General features: G+C 41.0%; 1 protein-coding gene across 9 annotated transcripts in view; it reads right to left on the reverse strand.

Annotated features, from left to right (window-relative positions):
* Window positions 1–17,976, reverse strand: part of ABLIM1 (actin binding LIM protein 1) — a 194,704-nt gene that overhangs the window by 57,158 nt on the left and 119,570 nt on the right. For all 9 annotated transcript variants that reach the window (XM_082286644.1, XM_082286643.1, XM_082286640.1 and 6 more), the window contains 2 exons: window positions 16,972–17,098; window positions 15,742–15,835 (listed from right to left, as the gene is read on the reverse strand). In XM_082286644.1, the coding sequence (XP_082142770.1) occupies window positions 15,742–15,835; window positions 16,972–17,098 (221 nt within the window). The remainder of the gene's footprint in view (window positions 1–15,741; window positions 15,836–16,971; window positions 17,099–17,976) is intronic.

The following is a 17,976-nucleotide window of genomic DNA, read 5'->3' on the forward strand; positions in this document are numbered from 1 at the left end:
AGGCTCTTATCTGTTTAGCAAGTCACTACAAATATCTGTGCTCAGAAAAAAAAAAAAAAAGTGCAGTTTCTTTGCTTCCAAAGGATTTCAGAATCTATGATAAGTTTCTTTATTACTACCGATGGAAGGGAATTGTAATAAATTTTTTTTTATTAATTCTTGTTTAATACACATCTTTAAAATTTGGACCTTCTAAAGCTGTTTTTTGCACTACTGTCACAACGTCTCAATAGAAACAGCTCTCAGCACAGCTTCTGCCTCTGTTCAACCTGCGAGAGGATGGAGCAGCAGGAAGCAGAGCTCACACTGGCAGTTCCCAAGCTGATGGAGCTGCAATACACAGGACTGGGGAAAAGTGGGAAATGGAGCGTGAGGCTGTGACTGTAAATCTGAATGACAATATGCATGGAAGAGACATGGGAGACCCTCAGAGTCTTCCACTGATTGCTGTGCTGCCTTGGGTGAGACAAAACCCCAGCTGCCCTGCTGTTATGAACACTTGCACTGTTAATTCATGCCCAGTGTCTGATTTTATACAAAAATACTTCTCAGCATTGCAACAGTGACTGACAATGTCATGCCAGTGTATTCCTTAATAGATGGACTGTAAAAAACTTTGTAACTTATTAATGTTAATTCTATTGACACACAATATTGTTATAGCCATCAGCTGCTGCTGACAGCAGTGCAGTTATTCACTGCATGGAATACAGTTTTTCCTTATAGCAGAGATGTGAGTAATCATTCAGTCTAAATCCCCAGCTGTGCAACTGCTCTGCTGGCATGAAGAAACAGCCCTCGTGGCAGCTGAACACCAACTGGACTTGCTTTAGTAAGATCCTAGGAGTCACTTGTGATTGCCCTGTCAGCTCTGCTTTGAGTTCTCACTTTCCTGCAACACCCAAAGTTGAGCAACGTGCACACACAGGTGAGATGTTTAACTATCAATTATGGTCTTTACGGAGCTGTTCATTCTGTCTTTAAGGGGCAAATCCACATATTGCTACACACAGGATCAAAGCTGAGAATTTGTGTTACCTACACAGTTAACAGAAGGAGGTCAGTACAAAAAAGGGAATTCCACTCAACTAAGAAAAGTACCCACAGGAGCCAAAGTGGCTCTCTAGGATCTTGTGGGCAGTAAAAAGGAGCAAAGCAACTGCAAATACAGGTTTATTGCCTAGTGCCAGGATTTCAGCATCACCTCTGTTAGGATCTTATGTTAGATTTATGTACAGAGAAATCTAATCCCACTAACCGAATATGTAGTTAATCAGAAGCAACCCAGCAGAAATATATGTACTATATTTTATTAAGTTACATTTCTATCTAATTATAATATGAATCTGTGATTCACTGCCTTCATTACCCTTATTTTAGGTGCATATGAAGGTAAAATCCAGCACCCGCCATTTAATTTTCTTTTAAACCCCATTTATTGCAAAGATTTTTTTAATTTTGAACTCCTCAGCAGCAAGTATCTGACACAAATCCCTTCTCTGTTTCTCAACAATGCTGGAACAGGTCCAGTTTACAAGTATAGGTGTGGGCTTCCTATATCTTCTGTAATCTATAAGCTTCAGAAAGCGTTAGATAACGAAATATTCCTTTATGTTGTATACATTTTGTCCAGCACGATTTTTGACATGAAAAGATACTTCAGAAACTGAGGGATCTGCTTACAGCCACATTCATATTTCTGGATTAGTTTGCAATTAGAATTAACCAGGAAAGCTACTTTACAGTAACTCCACCACAGTGCCAAGGGCCTTTTCAAACAGCCTAATGCTGGAATAACTGCAATTTTGACTCCAGCAGCCAGAGAAAAGCCTGTACTGACTGCAAGAGTGCAGTGTAGGTGTGCTGAGCTGTACTGAGTGACCCATGTCTGCAGCATGGCGGGAAAGCCATTCCAGTCCCAGCTTCCAGCCTGCTGAGAGCAGAGCAAAGCCCTTGGCTTGGTTCAGTGCCGAGTGCCAGTTCCGTGGCACAACAGAAGGGACAGCAGGGAGCCCTGGGAATGGATTTTGTACCGGATACACACAAGAGCCGATCTTCCGCAACACCGGGAATCTCCCACTTTCCAAGTCATCCTCGTGTTTTCCTTCATTAGGGGATGACAGAACCACTGAGTTATCAGGAATATGGGAGTTCAGGAGCAAGGCATGACCCTGTTTCTCCTTTTAGCTCTTCACATGAAGTGACTGCTGGTGCCTCGACCTCTTCCTCTGGCTGGACCTTGAGTAACAGAGCTGATGTTTGTGCATTAGCAGGTCACATCCACTGCAGCTGTATTTGCAGTGCTGCAACAATAGCTCTGAAACAATGGGAAGTAACTTGAACTGGAAATAACTTCCTCAGACAGTAGAAATACAGCTGACTCCAACCTGCTGAAGTTTAGCGAGAAAAGCCAGTAACAAACCTCCTTTGTATCTTAAAAAAACCGCAGTAGGATTATTTCATAAATCAGAAAGTTTTGCACCTGACAGCAGGTAATAAGTACTGGACCTCATCCTAATATAAAAAGCTTTTCATCATTTTCAAGAATTAGCAATTATCTCCAATCATGATTTGTTTGCATGCATGGACAAACAAAAATAGCAAGCAGTGTTAGATACGGATATATAATTATACATGCATGTGGCATTTGGAAGGAACATACATATTCCTAGATCTTAAAGCAACCATAAAAGGAAAACTCAACAATCTTTAAGACATTCTGCTGCGTGTCCCAATCATAAGAACTGAGATAATATTAACTAAAGAGAGAAAAAAAAGGCAATGACTAAGTCATTACATTAGAAATAAACACAACTAATAAGAAAGATAAATTTACCAAAGAAATAACTAGAAACAGTATGTTTAAAGACAATAAAAAACTCTATTAGAGCATGATATAAAAAAACCAAAAGCAGATCAGGCAAAGCTCCCTTGCGAGCTGTAGATGAAAAATGACGAAAGATGACATAGAAAAGGCAGGAGTATTCAGGATGTGTATCTTTAGGGTCTGTATTTGATGATGCCAGTTTCTTGTTTGATACTGTTTCTTGAGCTAGATTTTTTTTAATAGTGTTTTTCATGAACCAAGATTTACAAGGTATTCAAGACCTGAATAATTTGAACTCAAAGAGGCTTAAGAAAACTGTATCTATGCATTGCTCAGACAGATGGCTCTGATAGCAGGGGAGGCTCTGCTGAGCCAGATACCTCAGAGATTACTTCCTGCAACCCACAGCATGAGGTACCACTGGCCAAGACAAGAATATAAAACCTTCCCTGGTGAATGTGCTGGTGACTCATAGGCAATGCTTGTTTAAGCCATCTAAACCAACCAAGTGTGTTCTAACAGACTGATGTAAAATGCCTGCAAATCAAGAAGGCAAGGGCCTGTGAGACTGAGAGCCATGTTCTGGGCAAGAGCAATTGACAGAGGCAGTTGGGGATCATCATCAAAATCTCCCAGAAAAGGTTGTCACAGAGGACCTGAAAGGGCTGGCTCTTCTGATCATTTAATGTATACAAAGAATATAAAGGAAAAGGAGAAAAAATTTTATAACCCTGGTGTGTTCATACAGGTGGATTTGCAGAAGGGAACTCAGTGAAGAACATCAACACAAGGTGAGCTTTTAGCTGTGATCCTGAAGGACTCAGTCAAATCATTACTCAGATAAAGGCTTCAGAGGGGACTAGATCACAATGACAGGTGATTAAAGCTGAGAAAGGAGGTAATAGCAGGAAAGAGTAGAAGCTTTTCAATCCCATTGAAAACTCTGTGACATCAAAAAGCTGGAATTAGACAAATTTAACCTCAAAACAAGGTGAAGTTTCTAAAAAGCAAAGGTAATTTAAGCAGCATGAGGGAAAACGTTTGGCCTTGCAATCATTCTGCAGTTTTCATGACTGGGTAATTTCCCAGAGGATAAGCTTTCATTTGGTTTCTAGGGAAAAGCTCTGATTTTGAAGAGAAGGTCAAGCAAAATGACTTTAGCAGTTCTTCTGACCTTAAAAACCATTCCAATGGACATGACAAAGAAAGAAGATTTCACAAATGCATCAGGCAGCTCCTAGGGAGCACTGGTTATACTGGAAAAATTTCCAACAGAGCTAAATCAGTTTACTGAGACCTGTCCTGGCTAAGCAGCAAAATTCCTGGTACAGCAGGGGCCTTGCAGCTAGAAGGCAGCTTTGGTTGATCTGACCTGTGGTTCACTGAGACAGTTCAAGTGCAAGGCCAGCAGAAATTCTGGGGTTGGGTGAGCTGCATCGGCCCCAAAATTTCTGTTGACCCAGAGAGCCCAGCACTGTGACAGGGCTAGGTGCTATGGGGAAGGCTGGGAGAACAGCTCAAGATAAAACTCATGTTAAACTGTTCAGTGGGCAAGTGCAAACTACTTTCCAGCTGATGAAACAAGTGAGAGCTTGGGAGTTTAAGCAACTCACCCTGGACCAAAATTAATGCTTGCAGCACAGCCAAGGAGAGAACTCAAATCCTCAGTCCCAGCACTGCTGGACCTCCGTGTAGCCCGGCACTAGATCTAAGTAACTGTAGCCAATTTTCTTGTTCATCTCACACAGAAAAGCCTTTCCTGTTGTCTGTCAGAAGGCTGATCCAGGAGCCATGCAAGCCTTGGCATGTGATTTAGTAAAGCCTGGGCTCCATTCTGGTATCTGCATTCATTTCAGAGGGAGTGTCCCAAAAACAACAGAGAAACAAGAGTTGCAAGGGCCAAAGGAGGGGAGAAGGCAACTATGCATGAGGTCAGACTCAGTACATCCACAGAAAATAACCAGAGAACATAAAACAAAAGTAGCTTGTAAGAAACAAAATAGACATGCAACACTCAATTTATGCCAGTTTGTACCATGGAGACTCATGGATTGTTCTGATAGGGAAACGTGGGAACTGTCCAGGGAATACTTTTTGCTATTAGTGACTAGAGCCTGCTCGTGTAGGAAAATGATCCTATTGAAACCAGTCTGATCTAATAATGCTTCAAAAAGTCTAAAGAATGGGTTTTATCCTTGAGTAACTGCAATGCTACCTACTACCTTTGGAAATCTCTTAAAGCAAGAGGTCACAACAAACAACAGACGACAACCTAGGGAAAGGACAAATTTACTTCAAATACTTTTCTTCCCAGTCACTCCACAGTCATCCAGATCAGTTATGAGCCTGTATTTGACTACATCCAGACACTTCTAAGGAATCCTTGTTTTGTGATTCCAGCCAAAGTGTTTATGTTACACTAAACTTAAAATGGAAATAAGAAAGGACATCAGGGTAACCAGCGGATAGTTAGTGTAAAGAAATTGTTGTCTCTTTTTCAAAAAGAACAACTTTGAATAGATGTCAGACCATCAACATGTACTCTGCTAGAAGCAGAGCCTTTGCTTTTTAGCAGAAGTCCTTTTTTTTTTTTTTCTATTTGTCAGTCTTCTAACTGCTGATATACATGATTTCCAATTACAGCGGCAAAACTATGCAAGTACGTTTTTGAATCCTTGCTGGCATGAATATCCAATCAGAGTATGCATGTTGGAGCCAAGACACAGGGATTTTACTCCCTGTCTTGTTTACTTCAGCTCCATATAAAAATCAAGATTTCTCGTTACCACAGAGAAACTATTCCCACATATTAATGTAGTGATGAGCAGGAAAGAGCTGGTGGACATAAAGCAGAAAAGGATATCTAGCAACATTTGCTGCCATTTGATCTTCAACTGACTACAGCATCTCCGTGATTTTGCCTCAACACCAGTAGCTCAAGGGTGATGGTGAGATAAATCTGCTACAACTTTCTTACTGCCTCACTCTTTACTCTCCTCACTGCTAGGAAAAAACATTACCCAGCCAAGATGCAACTGCTTTACAGAACACTAAGCAACAGCACATCCATCTTTATGCATAACAAATCTCTCTCTCCAAATCCTACATGTAAAAGTCAATTGCTTAACATTTTAACTTATGCTTAAATGATTTACAACAGTATTTCCTTGACCTCTGCAAACCACAAAAAATCCCAAACTAGTTTCACAGACAGTTTAAATGCCAGAGTATCTGCATTTCTAGTGATGAAAAGATGCATCTCTTACTGTGTGCTATTTTCCCCTCTTAAAAAGAAAAAAACTTGTAATAAATGTCACACATCCCAGATATCTATCCAAAGAGCTACAAGACCTGTATGATCTTCTAATGTAGCATGAGCATGTAATTAAAATCTACCCATCTTGTACTTCAGGTGGTCATTTCAAACATTTAATACCCATAAAATACTCACATGATCATATTTCTTCATGTAAAAAACCACCTGCTCAATAAAGACAGGTGTTAATTCTATGGAATTCAAAGTCCCTAGAGATTCCAAACATGTCTTTTGGGCTAGTATTTGTTTTTCTTAACTTTTTTTTCCCCCCTCAGGAAAACACCCTGACAAAGCAGACAAAAGAGAGAGGTGGCTGAGTCCTCACAAAGTGAGTGCTGAGCACAATACCCGGATGGAGCCTGTTGCAAGCAGGTGACAGCTACAGACTTGTCCCAACAGGCTCTTCTCCACTTCTCAAGTTTCAAACACGTTATTGCTGCATTCTTCTCAACAATTATTTTTTTATGGGAGATAGGTATAAGTTCTACCCATGTCTTCTAGAAGTCGGTCATAAAGTCTTCACTGATAGGAAGACTTAAAAATGAAACATCAGATTCCTGCAAAAAAATATTTTACCATTTAATCCACTTTTCAGTGTGATCTCTGTCCAGGAGAAGCAAAAAGTAACTGCCTGAAATAATTTCATATTGCTGCAGAGTGCACAGCCACATTCCCCTGTCACCACATCCCACCTGCCAGTGGGGCTGCAACACTGGAGGAACTCCTGGGTTCAGTCTAAGCACTTTGGTGCAGGGATCATGATTGGTTTCATCTCTCTCTTGTGGGTGATTGTGGCAGGTAGCACCAGAAGAATGCAAAGGTTTGAGAGATGGACAGAAGAAGCAATGGGGGCTACAAAATAAAACTAGAGAATTATGTTTTCCCTAAAGGAGTCTGCTCCAAGAGAACAAGATGTGTTCTGCCCTACAACCAAGAAACTGAATTCTTAATCCAATTAACTAACACAAATAATACATTCATCTAGCTAAATTACTCTTCTGCTAAAAGCTGCTATGTGTTCTGTGCACCCCTAAGACATGAAAAAGCTACTTATTTTGTCTGTTCCATCCTACTGGAATAAATGCAATGGCTATTTGTCACAAAGGCTGTTGGTGGTGGCAAGAAACTTTGTGCTAATACAAATGCCTCTACTGAATGTCATTTTAAATAATTTTGACCTGTCTGCTGAAGTTTTTTTGGTAATATTTAGTTCAAGAAGCACACTAGAGAATATTTAACTAAATTAAAAAGATAAACACTGAAGATGTTTTGCTAGGAAATATAGATCCTAATCAGCAAGACTGTACTCACAAAAGCAATTTATAGAGATAAGCCATAATTTTATAAGCACCTGAGAGATTTCACAAATCCCTTTGTGGCAATAAGGAAGATTTAATTGGTTATTTTTTCAAATTACTTGTTGCAACCTGCTCTTATTATTCACCACTTTACATCCTCTTAACATTCCTCCCCTTCCTATTGATGTTCAAATTGACTGAAGGATGGTTTCCAAACCACTGCTGAGAAGTTAATGCCTTGTGATTATGCTGCCATAGCAACTGAACTTCTGTTAGGGCTCTGTCAACTTCAGATACTCTTTTGTCATCTTTATATATCAACTCTTACCCAACTACAGATACCCCTCCTGCCAAATTCTGTCTTTTGAAGGGGGGGAATCACTAAAATCCTGTTAGAAAGATCTTTAAATCAAGCATTTTATGTTCTTTTTCTGTAGGTATATTTATTCTAGATTTTTGATCTTGTCTCTGGTGTGGTGTTCTCAGCAATTACAGCAGGGTATTTTTCATCAGGGAAATGTAGTCTAAATTAAATTAAATCTATGGTGCTACTCAGCTACATAGGCAACCTGTCTGAACCATTTACCCATATCCTGAGTTATTGTTAAACTTTTCGTTTCCCTGCTTTTATCAAAAAAAACCCACATTAAGAAAAAAAAAAATCAGCATTCCATGTTAACTGATGAAACACATTTCTCAGCAAAAAGGCAGGGAAACTGGAAACAGATGCTAACCATATTTCTCTGTACAAATCTCCAAAGTGATCAAAAGAACAAAGAAACTCTATCAAGAATTATTTAAGATAGAGAATTGTATTGTTCCTCCATACAGCAGCAATCAGTCACAATCAGAAAGAGCCCAAGCTCTGTGCCATTCTCCTCTCTTCCTGGCAGTTTAAAAACATGTGTAGCTGCACTCTCTTTATCTAAACCACAGAATTACACACAGCCTTTAAAAAAAAACTCCTTCTGGTGCACAGGAACAAAAGTACAAGTACCCTATTATGATCCCACTGGCAAGCTATTCAGTCACTTCACAAAGCTGCACCCCCCTCTCCCTCCTCCAGGAAAGCCATGACCCTTTCCAGTTCAGCTCTGCTTTCACAGGAAGGGGTTTACCTTCTGATAGGGATTTTTCAGTGCAAGTCCATTTCCTCCTCAGCTCCGCTGAGGCTCAGGCAGGAGCAGCAGCGCTGTGCCGCTGGTTCTGTTCTCTCCGAACCCGCCCGGCTGTGCATGGAGCTGCACAGCCAGCCCGGAGCCTCACTCCTCCTCCTCCTCCCTCAGCCCTCTCCTGCACACACCCACCAAAACCAGCAAATAACCCTCCCTGCACATTAAACCCACTCGGGCAGCAACCCGGCCATCCCATTCAGGGAAAGGAAAAGGGGAAGAGCACCGGCCCAGGCAGGGGCAGGACCATTCTCATCACGTTTGTGTGTCACTATTTGATGTCGACACCATTCAGAACATTTTTCCCGTGGGGAGAGGCATCTGCTGAGTATGAACTCGGCACTCTCCTCCTCTGGAAGTTATTAAATATTACTTCCCCAGCTTCTGAAGAATTTATACAGCCTCCTGGGTGCTAGTCTAGTTTTGTCAGAAACAGTTTCACCGAGATGGTATTCTAGCCCAATTCAGACTGATGCAGCCAAAGTGCTGCGGCCACTTCTCACACCGGCACCTGTATCCCGTTATCCTGTTTGCACATTTTGGAGCAAGACCATGCTTCAGTCACACCCTAGGAACACTGGATGAGTCTTCAATGGGCTCTGTGCTCCGAGCCTATTTGATCTCTCCCAGGTATCTTCCCTAATCAAAAAGGTCCTGTGCTCTTCTGTATGTACCTGTCTGACAACCAACCACAGCATGTGCTTCTGCTTTTGTTATCATCTACCTGGGATGTGCAAGCAACATGGTCATGTTTTCTCCTTTATTCTAAAGGCAGTAAAATTAAACACAAACAAAGCAAATCACAGGAGTATCAAAGCATGCACTGAACTCCACTGCTGCTTCTCATATACTCTGTGGCCTTTTCCTCTGGATTATTGTGGGGTGTGTAAGATTACAGCAGTGACTGGGAGACACTGGTTGAGAGCAAAGTCTCTCCCAAGCCTGTAAGACATATAAAGCAGTGGATACTTAATGCTATGAAAACTGAATGGTAGTGCATTCTTCAGTGATATTATTTTACCACAATTTCAACACAGCACCAAACCTGTTTGGATCCATCCTATCATCAGTCTCTGTTTGGTTCATTAATTGCTTCATTTATAAAAGTGTTTGAAATTTTACTTCACATCAACCTGTATTATCAGTACAGGCTGCATCATTAAAATCCAGTAAATTGCATATTTTGCGATACTTCCTGAATAATTCCTATGAAAACAGTCTTCCTAAATACCTCATTAGGTAGAAGAATATATGCTACTCTTTCATTTAACATTTCTGAACAGAATTGAAATAAATCTCAGGTTAAGAGATTCTCTACATGGCTCCTCAGTCTAGAAAGTGTTTTAAGAACACAGGACCAGATGCATAATGGTACTGAAGTACCTAACTAAACTCTGTACTGCATGGACCTTTGCAGAGAAGGGTGATGTTTTTACATAAGCTATGAGCCTAAGTCTCCTTAAAATAGATTAGTTAAACATGCAGGCTGCTGAGTTTCTCTGAAAGTCAATCAGTTGAAGCATCTGAATGCTAATACTCACATGAGCAAAGCTGCTCACATGGGTGAGTGTTTGCATAAGGCAACACATGAACAACATTGACAGGCATTGTTCAAATAATTCACTTACAGTTTGTATGGGAACCAGCAAGGTTGTTCTGTCATGATGTTTATTTATTATTTAGAACAGAACCATTCATATCTAAAGAATCAGCAGAAACTTCTATGAACCCCTCACAGCACAGGTTTCTAAATCTAGCTCTGAAAACAACATCTGAAGAAAATTAAAGGCTCTTCTGGGTTACATGCCTTGCCTCTTAAATATGGATACAATTTTCCTAGACAAAGGTAGCAGCTTTCACTGTTTGTTTGCTGTTTCCCTCTCATAATTATTGCTATTTCCTTCTATCTTCAGAAGTCAAGGTGTCTCAGAGTTGACATCTTTCAGAATTAGTTACAGCACAGATGAGAATCTTAAAATTCTGGCAATTAAAGTAACAGTATTTACAAGTACTAAACTTCATCTAGGTTAAGTACCAGATCTTGAATTAATACTCCTCTTTAAAATCAGGGGAAGCTCAGCATAAATTACAATATCAGAAACATATCTAGAACTTGACCTGACCTTGCAATCTGAAATCAAGGGAACCTTCTGGTGGCCTGGCATTTCCCTTTTCAGGTCCATCTGTGAAAATGGCACTGTGCCACTGCTTACAAGGTGGGGTGCAAGATTCAACAGTGCACAGGAAACAAACCCAGGGCAGGCAGCAGCCCCTCAAACATGAACTAGAGCTATGCACAGCCAGGAGAAATCACACAATGGCTTTTTTTGTTTGTTTGTTTTGCCAATTAATATTAAGCAAATAGCATTATAAAAATAAATGCATGGAGTAGCAAGATGGTTAAGACACTTGAGAACAGGTATATACATCTCTAGATCATGAGATCAAATCCTGTTCAATCAGTTACAGCCAAAAAAAAGGTGAAAATTTTAAGACCTGGATCTTATTGTCAGGCTTTTCATATGATTTCATGCAAAATATTCACCTGTTTCTGCCCTCATGTCTTTTTTGTGCCAATCTAAAAGGATACTGCTTAGGAGTATTGTAACACATTTTAGATAAGCAAAGATGAAATACATAGGTACAGGCATGATCCACCATTCTCTGAAGTCAGCTGGAAGCTTCTCAATGATTTAACACATTTTGAATTAAGCCCTGGAGTAGTAGGTATACTGTGTATGAAAAACACATTAGACAAAAATCATTTAGGTCGACATCTTTCAAATGGCTAAATATATGCTGAAGTTTACTTACATTTGTGAAGTTGCACATGTCTGCACAGAAATTTGGAGTTTTTGGACCAGAAGGGCATGTTTCAATAGGCAAGCCCTGAAGCTATGAAAACCATTGCTTAGTGGAAAGTCTGTGTAGAAGTCCTCACTCTCACTATGCTGTTATTGCCTGCTAAAAACGTTTTTTACCAGAGTTAATGGGAAATGAGTAATTTTTCATAACTAAAGATTCCTTTCTGCTGGAGAAGCCCAAGGAAGAACAGTGATCTCTGTTGCCTTGACAACATTTCCCGAAACACTCAAGCATTAAAGTATCCAGTATGCTCAGGAAAGCTGCAATATCTATTTCATATTGGACATTTACCACATTTATTGTGTTGGCATGCACTCATCTATCATCTGTGAGTATCTGTCACAGAGAGCAATGTGCCAAATAATACATCAGAAATATCTGAGCTGACTTAAATGTACATGGGATTTTTCTTGAATATTTCCATGGCTACTGAAAGTTCTTAGATCTATGGCCTAGAAAAAAAGAGCATTCTTCCATGATTTGTGGATATTAGCAAAATAAGTCCTGTCTTTCTATTAGTGCATTTCTTAACTGAGCAAAGGGGTCACCTCTACTGACTGGAGGAAGTCTGTCCTTGGATCTCAAGGTTTGAACCCAAACCTTGGCATTTCTGACAGGTTTTGTTGAGGGTGATACCAGGGCCACAGCATGGCTGTTTCTGAGATGAAGACTCTCAGGTCCACTTTAGGAGTGGCTGTCTCTCTTGCTGGCTGTTGATTGTAGGAGACTGAAAAATCTGACTTTCTCAGAGGTGCTAAAGCCATACTGGGGGACAACATAAGCAGGAGCTGCAAGTCTGAAATGTTGCAAAGAATCTCAATCTCTCTTTAAATAAAAATAAATAAGTAAAATAGGCTTTTACAGGTAAAATAGACAGCACCAGCCTCTGTGAACCCAAACATAAGTTTCATGCTTTTGTCTCCCTTCAGTTTTTCTACAGTCTGCCCTAGATGTAATAAGAAGAAGCAGAAAAAAAAATAGCACCAAAATGGACTGCTGCTAATCACTTCTGATCCATTAGAGGGAAGTGTTTGTACACAATGTACCATAAAATTCCCTTCAATCTCTTCTAATAATTTCTTTGGGTGAAGATGATGAGATAGTATACTCTGCTTCTGACATAATGAATTACTTTAATGACAAATAAAATGGAATGTACTGAGCAGTATATTTACTACAGGGCATTTGCTACAATCGTTTTTATTAACAAAGGCAAAAGACAAAGTGTTTTGGGGTTTTTTCCCTCTGCATGTTAGTAGGTATAATTTGGGCTGGGCAGTTATAACCTCTACCTAAACAATTCCTGTAAGTGTGCTACTTCACACCAAGAATGTGGTTTCCTTCCCAAGGGGGAAACAGCAGGACAACAGACAACCTACATGATATAAATCATCAAAAATACCCACATTTTCCAAAGAAATATTGCCAAAGAAAACGAAGAGGGAAGACAGTAATCCTCCTGTGAGAATCTCAAGCTTCATCTAAATTAAAACTTCAGGTGAACTGAAAGGTTGTGGGTGATTCCCAGTACAGGATAAGGAGATGGTTCATCGTCCTGCCTCAAACAGGTCTGCAGCCCTCTCTGAACTGTGGCATCCTGTTCTGTGAATTATCTCCTGTGGCCCTGTGGCTGCTTCCGATCTCTTGTCTCCGTTATTACCAGAGGATTTATGTCATGCTCTGACCCCATCCTTCAGACGACCTCTCCTGCCCAGAGGGGACACACGTGCTGACACATGATTTTCTCATACTAGCTTTCAACTTATTAGTTCCTTGAGTCATATTTAGAGGCATTAGTACTTCCCCTTTGGAACTGTGCAGCTCTGACAGTGACAGCCACAAAACAAGCCCACAGTTCTGATAAACTGCTCTGATTGTTGAACAGTAGCTGCTCACCTGTATCTTCCAAACTTTTCCAGCACCACGTAAAAGACAGAGTGTTGGAATGTCTCTCCTGCATCTGCATTCCCAGACACCCGGAGAACTTCAACCATGGGCTATCCAAGCTGCTAATACACACTGCAATTCAGTTAAGCCAGTGTCTGAATGGCCTCCCTGGCTACACAATGCTAATTTTTTTGGTGAAAATTTCTAACAATTTGGCCAGCCTACACCTTACAGACAGCAGTCAGAGCAACACAACTTCTACAGGCCTTCGAGGAGTTTGGTGTCACTTATGTACTGAGAACCACTGCTGCCCTCTGCTGCAGTACTTTGGGTTGTGTCTCTGATAACCAGTGAGAGCCACAAATATTCAAGCAAAATTTCTAGTTTCAACCAGAACTTAGCACGCCTAATGTTTCCATTACTGACAAGATCATTCAAAAGCTCTGTTTCTAATTCATCAGCAAAGTCTGATGCTGCAGGGGCCAGGTCAAAGAGATTTTTTTAATCTGATTTTGACTCTAGAAGAGGGAGATCATTGCAAGAGTTTGGACATGCTTCCTTTCTGCAGCAAGTGTTGTCTCATCTTCTGATAATAAATAGCCATAGAAGAATAAGAACTGTGAAGTGAGAAACTCACCTTGGGGCCAGAATGGGCACCAAGGTTCTGCCCAGGATACATATCTGATAACATGAACTTTAGCTTAAATGATGATGGACAGGCAAGTTCCAGGTCAATTGAACCAATCTTTCCTTAGTCTCAGTTTATCCAGTTCTGATAGGACACAGCTCATGACCCCTTGAACAGCTAGGTTTCTTCCTCACTGATGCTAGGAAGTGTAACATGAGTGCAACCTTGCCATATTCACAGCTACTACACAAAATGCTCCGGATAGAAATAGTTTATTTCTTCCCAGCTCTCCACAGACTCTAATAACCCTCTCTTCTGTCATTTTCATCTGAATAGGTTGCATTGCTTATAGGTTAGAGCCAACTGTCATGTACACCTAAAATAATTTTAGAATTATTTTATGTTACCCAATCTCACAAATCCAATTACTTCTCTCCTGAAGTGATTCCTGTACAGCATGGCAACTAAGGTGTCTCCAATACATAATGCTAAATTGCAAAACTCATCAGTGGAGAGGAATAGATAAGCAGATGGTGGCAGACCAGAAGAAGCAAGAAGAGACACAGCCTTCCTACTCAAGGGAAAACTCAGGCTGCTCGCAGTAATTATCTGTGCAGGTCTCCAAAGGAATTAGATACACATTTCAAAGGAGGCAGGCTATGAGTCTGGCTAATGAAAGAACTGTCCATCCTTCCAGTGCATGCAGTGACAAATGCACCAGGTGTCCACACGAGATCTGAGTCTCTTATGGTGACAGGTTAATATTCTGAATGCTGGACCAAAGAAACCTCCACAACTAAAACCACAATACCACTTCATGCCAAACCCAAACCTTCTCACAGGAGGGCTGACACAGCCTTACATTTGTAGTAGATGGGACACAAAGAAGGAAAGCTGTAACACACTTTCACTAGCAACTTCCAGCTGCTTTTATTTTCTGTGACACTTTCAGGGCTATTTTCAGTTATTCACTGAAAAACATACGGTCCAGCTGCTGACCTGAGCTCACAGCTTAGGTTCTTTCCACTGAACAGAGTTTCCTACAGGGACAAGAGATAACAGTTTTGCTTCTCATATCTCAGTAACAAGGAAGGTCCTCTGCATTTTTGCCCCTTAAACAATTCAATAATGACACAGAGGAATCCATGCACAGTTCAAGGATTCCAGCTCAAAGGGGACTTACCAGAGCCATGAGAGATGGAAGTTGGTACTGACATCTCTAAAAAGATTTGACTGGTTTCAATGAGAATGTTGAGGACTCCAGGTAAGAATCAGCAAAGGAGATTATTCAGATGGTTTCTGCCTTCTCACTTCTGAACATATAATTTACTTCTCCAGCACATTTCTCCCTCTCACCTCCTCAGCATCATTCAGATCACGTGTAAATCTCACGTGGTAAGTTCTGACAAACTTATGGTTGTCAAAGGTGATTCCAGTACTCAAATTACTTCTGTAAATATATTAAATCTGACACAGAATAAGCAGTGCAATAGACTTTGCAGATCACCACGGAAAGAGAAAAATAGAAACCACAGATCCATAGAAACTAGTCCAATTAATTCTATATCAGATACTTTTCCTGATGATTGCAAAACTAAAACACTGAAAATAATTCTGAAAATCAGCAACTTTGTTCTAAAATCAGCAGGAAGCCTTTCTGTGAGAATTTTTGTATTCTCTGCAGTTACATGAGGACATAATGGGACATGGCTCAATTTTTCATAAACTCTAGTTTACACAACACCTACCTCTAGGACTTTCCCAGTAATGAACTGGTGACATGCTTCACACTTGACTCCAAAAAGAACTTGGTAGTCCTTTTCACAGTAAGGAGCACCATCTCTGAAAAACAATTAACAAATTCACAAATTACAAACCACTTCTTATTAAACAGGTTACAGCATGAGTTACTCTCTTCCTTTATCTTCAGTTTGGAACTCCACACAGACAGAGGTAAATGGGGAGAGTTCAAGGGAAACACTTTGTAGAAACAAAAATCATATTCTCACCAATGCCTCTTAGAATTATTCCTTAAATTCCCATCAAGACAAGGCATCCAGTACAAACCACTAAACCTCCCTCTTTAGAGCAGACTCTCTACACCTACAGGTGGTGCAGTTCCAGGGAATCAGTGTCACTGTCTCTAGGGAGGAGAGGAGATCACAGTCTATCACAGGCAGACAGTTTTTGCTCACTTCAGAAAAAAAAACCTTATATAGTCTGCAAGACTATAAGCAGTTACTTTTAAGTGTAAGATAATGTATTTTTTTGGTATGAACAAGGAACATACAGTAAAAGTGGAAACACTAGTCAGCCTAGGAGTCTTTCTCAGGCACTGGATTTTTTCTTGAGAAATTACAGATGCTACTTCTTATAAATCTTATACATACCCAAATGGCAGGTTTACAAAACATGCATTGTTTCCCTGTTTTTTCTTTTTGCTATATGCTTGAAGGGGGAAAAAGAGGTTGTATCTTCATTCTCTCTCTTTTATCATTTCCCTATTCTCTTTCTCTACACTTTCTTCCACTCAAAACCCTCTTCATTCGTTTCTTATATGGAGATGAGAAATACAGTGTCAGGTCAATCACATCATCATGTTTATTCTGTTTTCTAGCAAAGGTAAGACATGAATGAATTCCTACTTTTTTTTTCTCAAAATCACATGTGGAAAGCAAAATGACACAATGCTTTATTCGGCTACTACAGAAGACATATGCAACAATCCACCTAATCCTCTGTGGGAACACGGACTTATACCCCTTTCAGTATTAAACATCACCTTTCAGTTACACTTTGCAGTTCACTTTCCCAGCTCAGCTCTCAGTGGGAACAAAGATCTTGGTGTATATGAAAAGGTAGTCAAAACAGGACTTCTAGATGTGAATTTTGCTGCAAGCTCTTCTCTGCTAGCAGCTAAAACTGTGCCAGGAGTTCAGAAGAGAAGCAGAGAAGAGTATTCAGAAGAGAATACTCACTTGCTGATGTATTCCCCGGTTAGGACCTTCCCACAGGCCTTGCACTTAAAGCACCCCAGGTGCCACTGCTTATCCAGGGCCAGCAATGCTTGTCCATTTTTTATGTCTCTTCCACAGCCAGCACAATCTGCAAACAAGCAAACAAACAGATGCATTTGTTGTTAGCTACTTGGTTCATTACCCTTCATTAACTGCCCCCCATCACAATACTTGGTAGCCAAAGGGATGAACTACACAGCAGTGCAAAGATGCATCTTCCTTTCCTTAAAGCCTTCCTGGGTCCTGTAGAAAGACTCAATCTTTGGCATTACAGACATACTCAGTAGAAGAGGGAAAGTATTTCTCCTGTTTTTCATGCTGCTTATGATTCAAAGACCGCCTGGCAAACTCTGTAAAAACTTCAGATTTTGTTAGGAACAAGCTACAAAAAACCCTCACTGTAGAAAGCTCCTGTCTTCCAAAGCAATCGGCGTTCCTCGTTTTGCTTTCAGCAAGACCCTGAGCGCTTCACGGAGCTGAGCGAGGCGGGCGAGCAGCAGCAAGGACGCTGCACGTCCCCGTTGGGCGGCAGCAGAGCCCCGCGAGTGGCACAGCCCAGAGCAGCAGGGCACAGACCTTTCTCCAGGGACAGCCCAGCGCAGCCGTGACAGCCCTGTGACTGCCCAGACCTTTCTCCAGGGACAGCCCAGAGCAGCGGTGACAGCCCTGTCACTGCCGAGACCTTTCTCCAGGGACAGCCCTGTGACTGCGGTGAAGGCTGCAGCGACCGCATATTGTCTCCCACCTGCAGGTATGGGAAACTGGAGTTCTCCTGGTCTCTAATCGGCAAAGGGACTCTGGCTCAGGAATTTTGGTACCTCCCTGGTCGTCAACACTCACTTCTCACCCCAGTCCTGGAGGACTCTGATGGCAGAATGGAAAGCAGAAGCCAGGAGCACTCTGTCCCAGGGGGTGCCACAATATCTCATGTTACATCAGAAATCTCTAGCTCAGCCCCAAGCTTCC

Source organism: Coloeus monedula, assembly GCF_965178545.1.
Source record: "Coloeus monedula genome assembly, chromosome: 8".
Classification (NCBI taxonomy): Eukaryota; Metazoa; Chordata; class Aves; order Passeriformes; family Corvidae; genus Coloeus; species Coloeus monedula.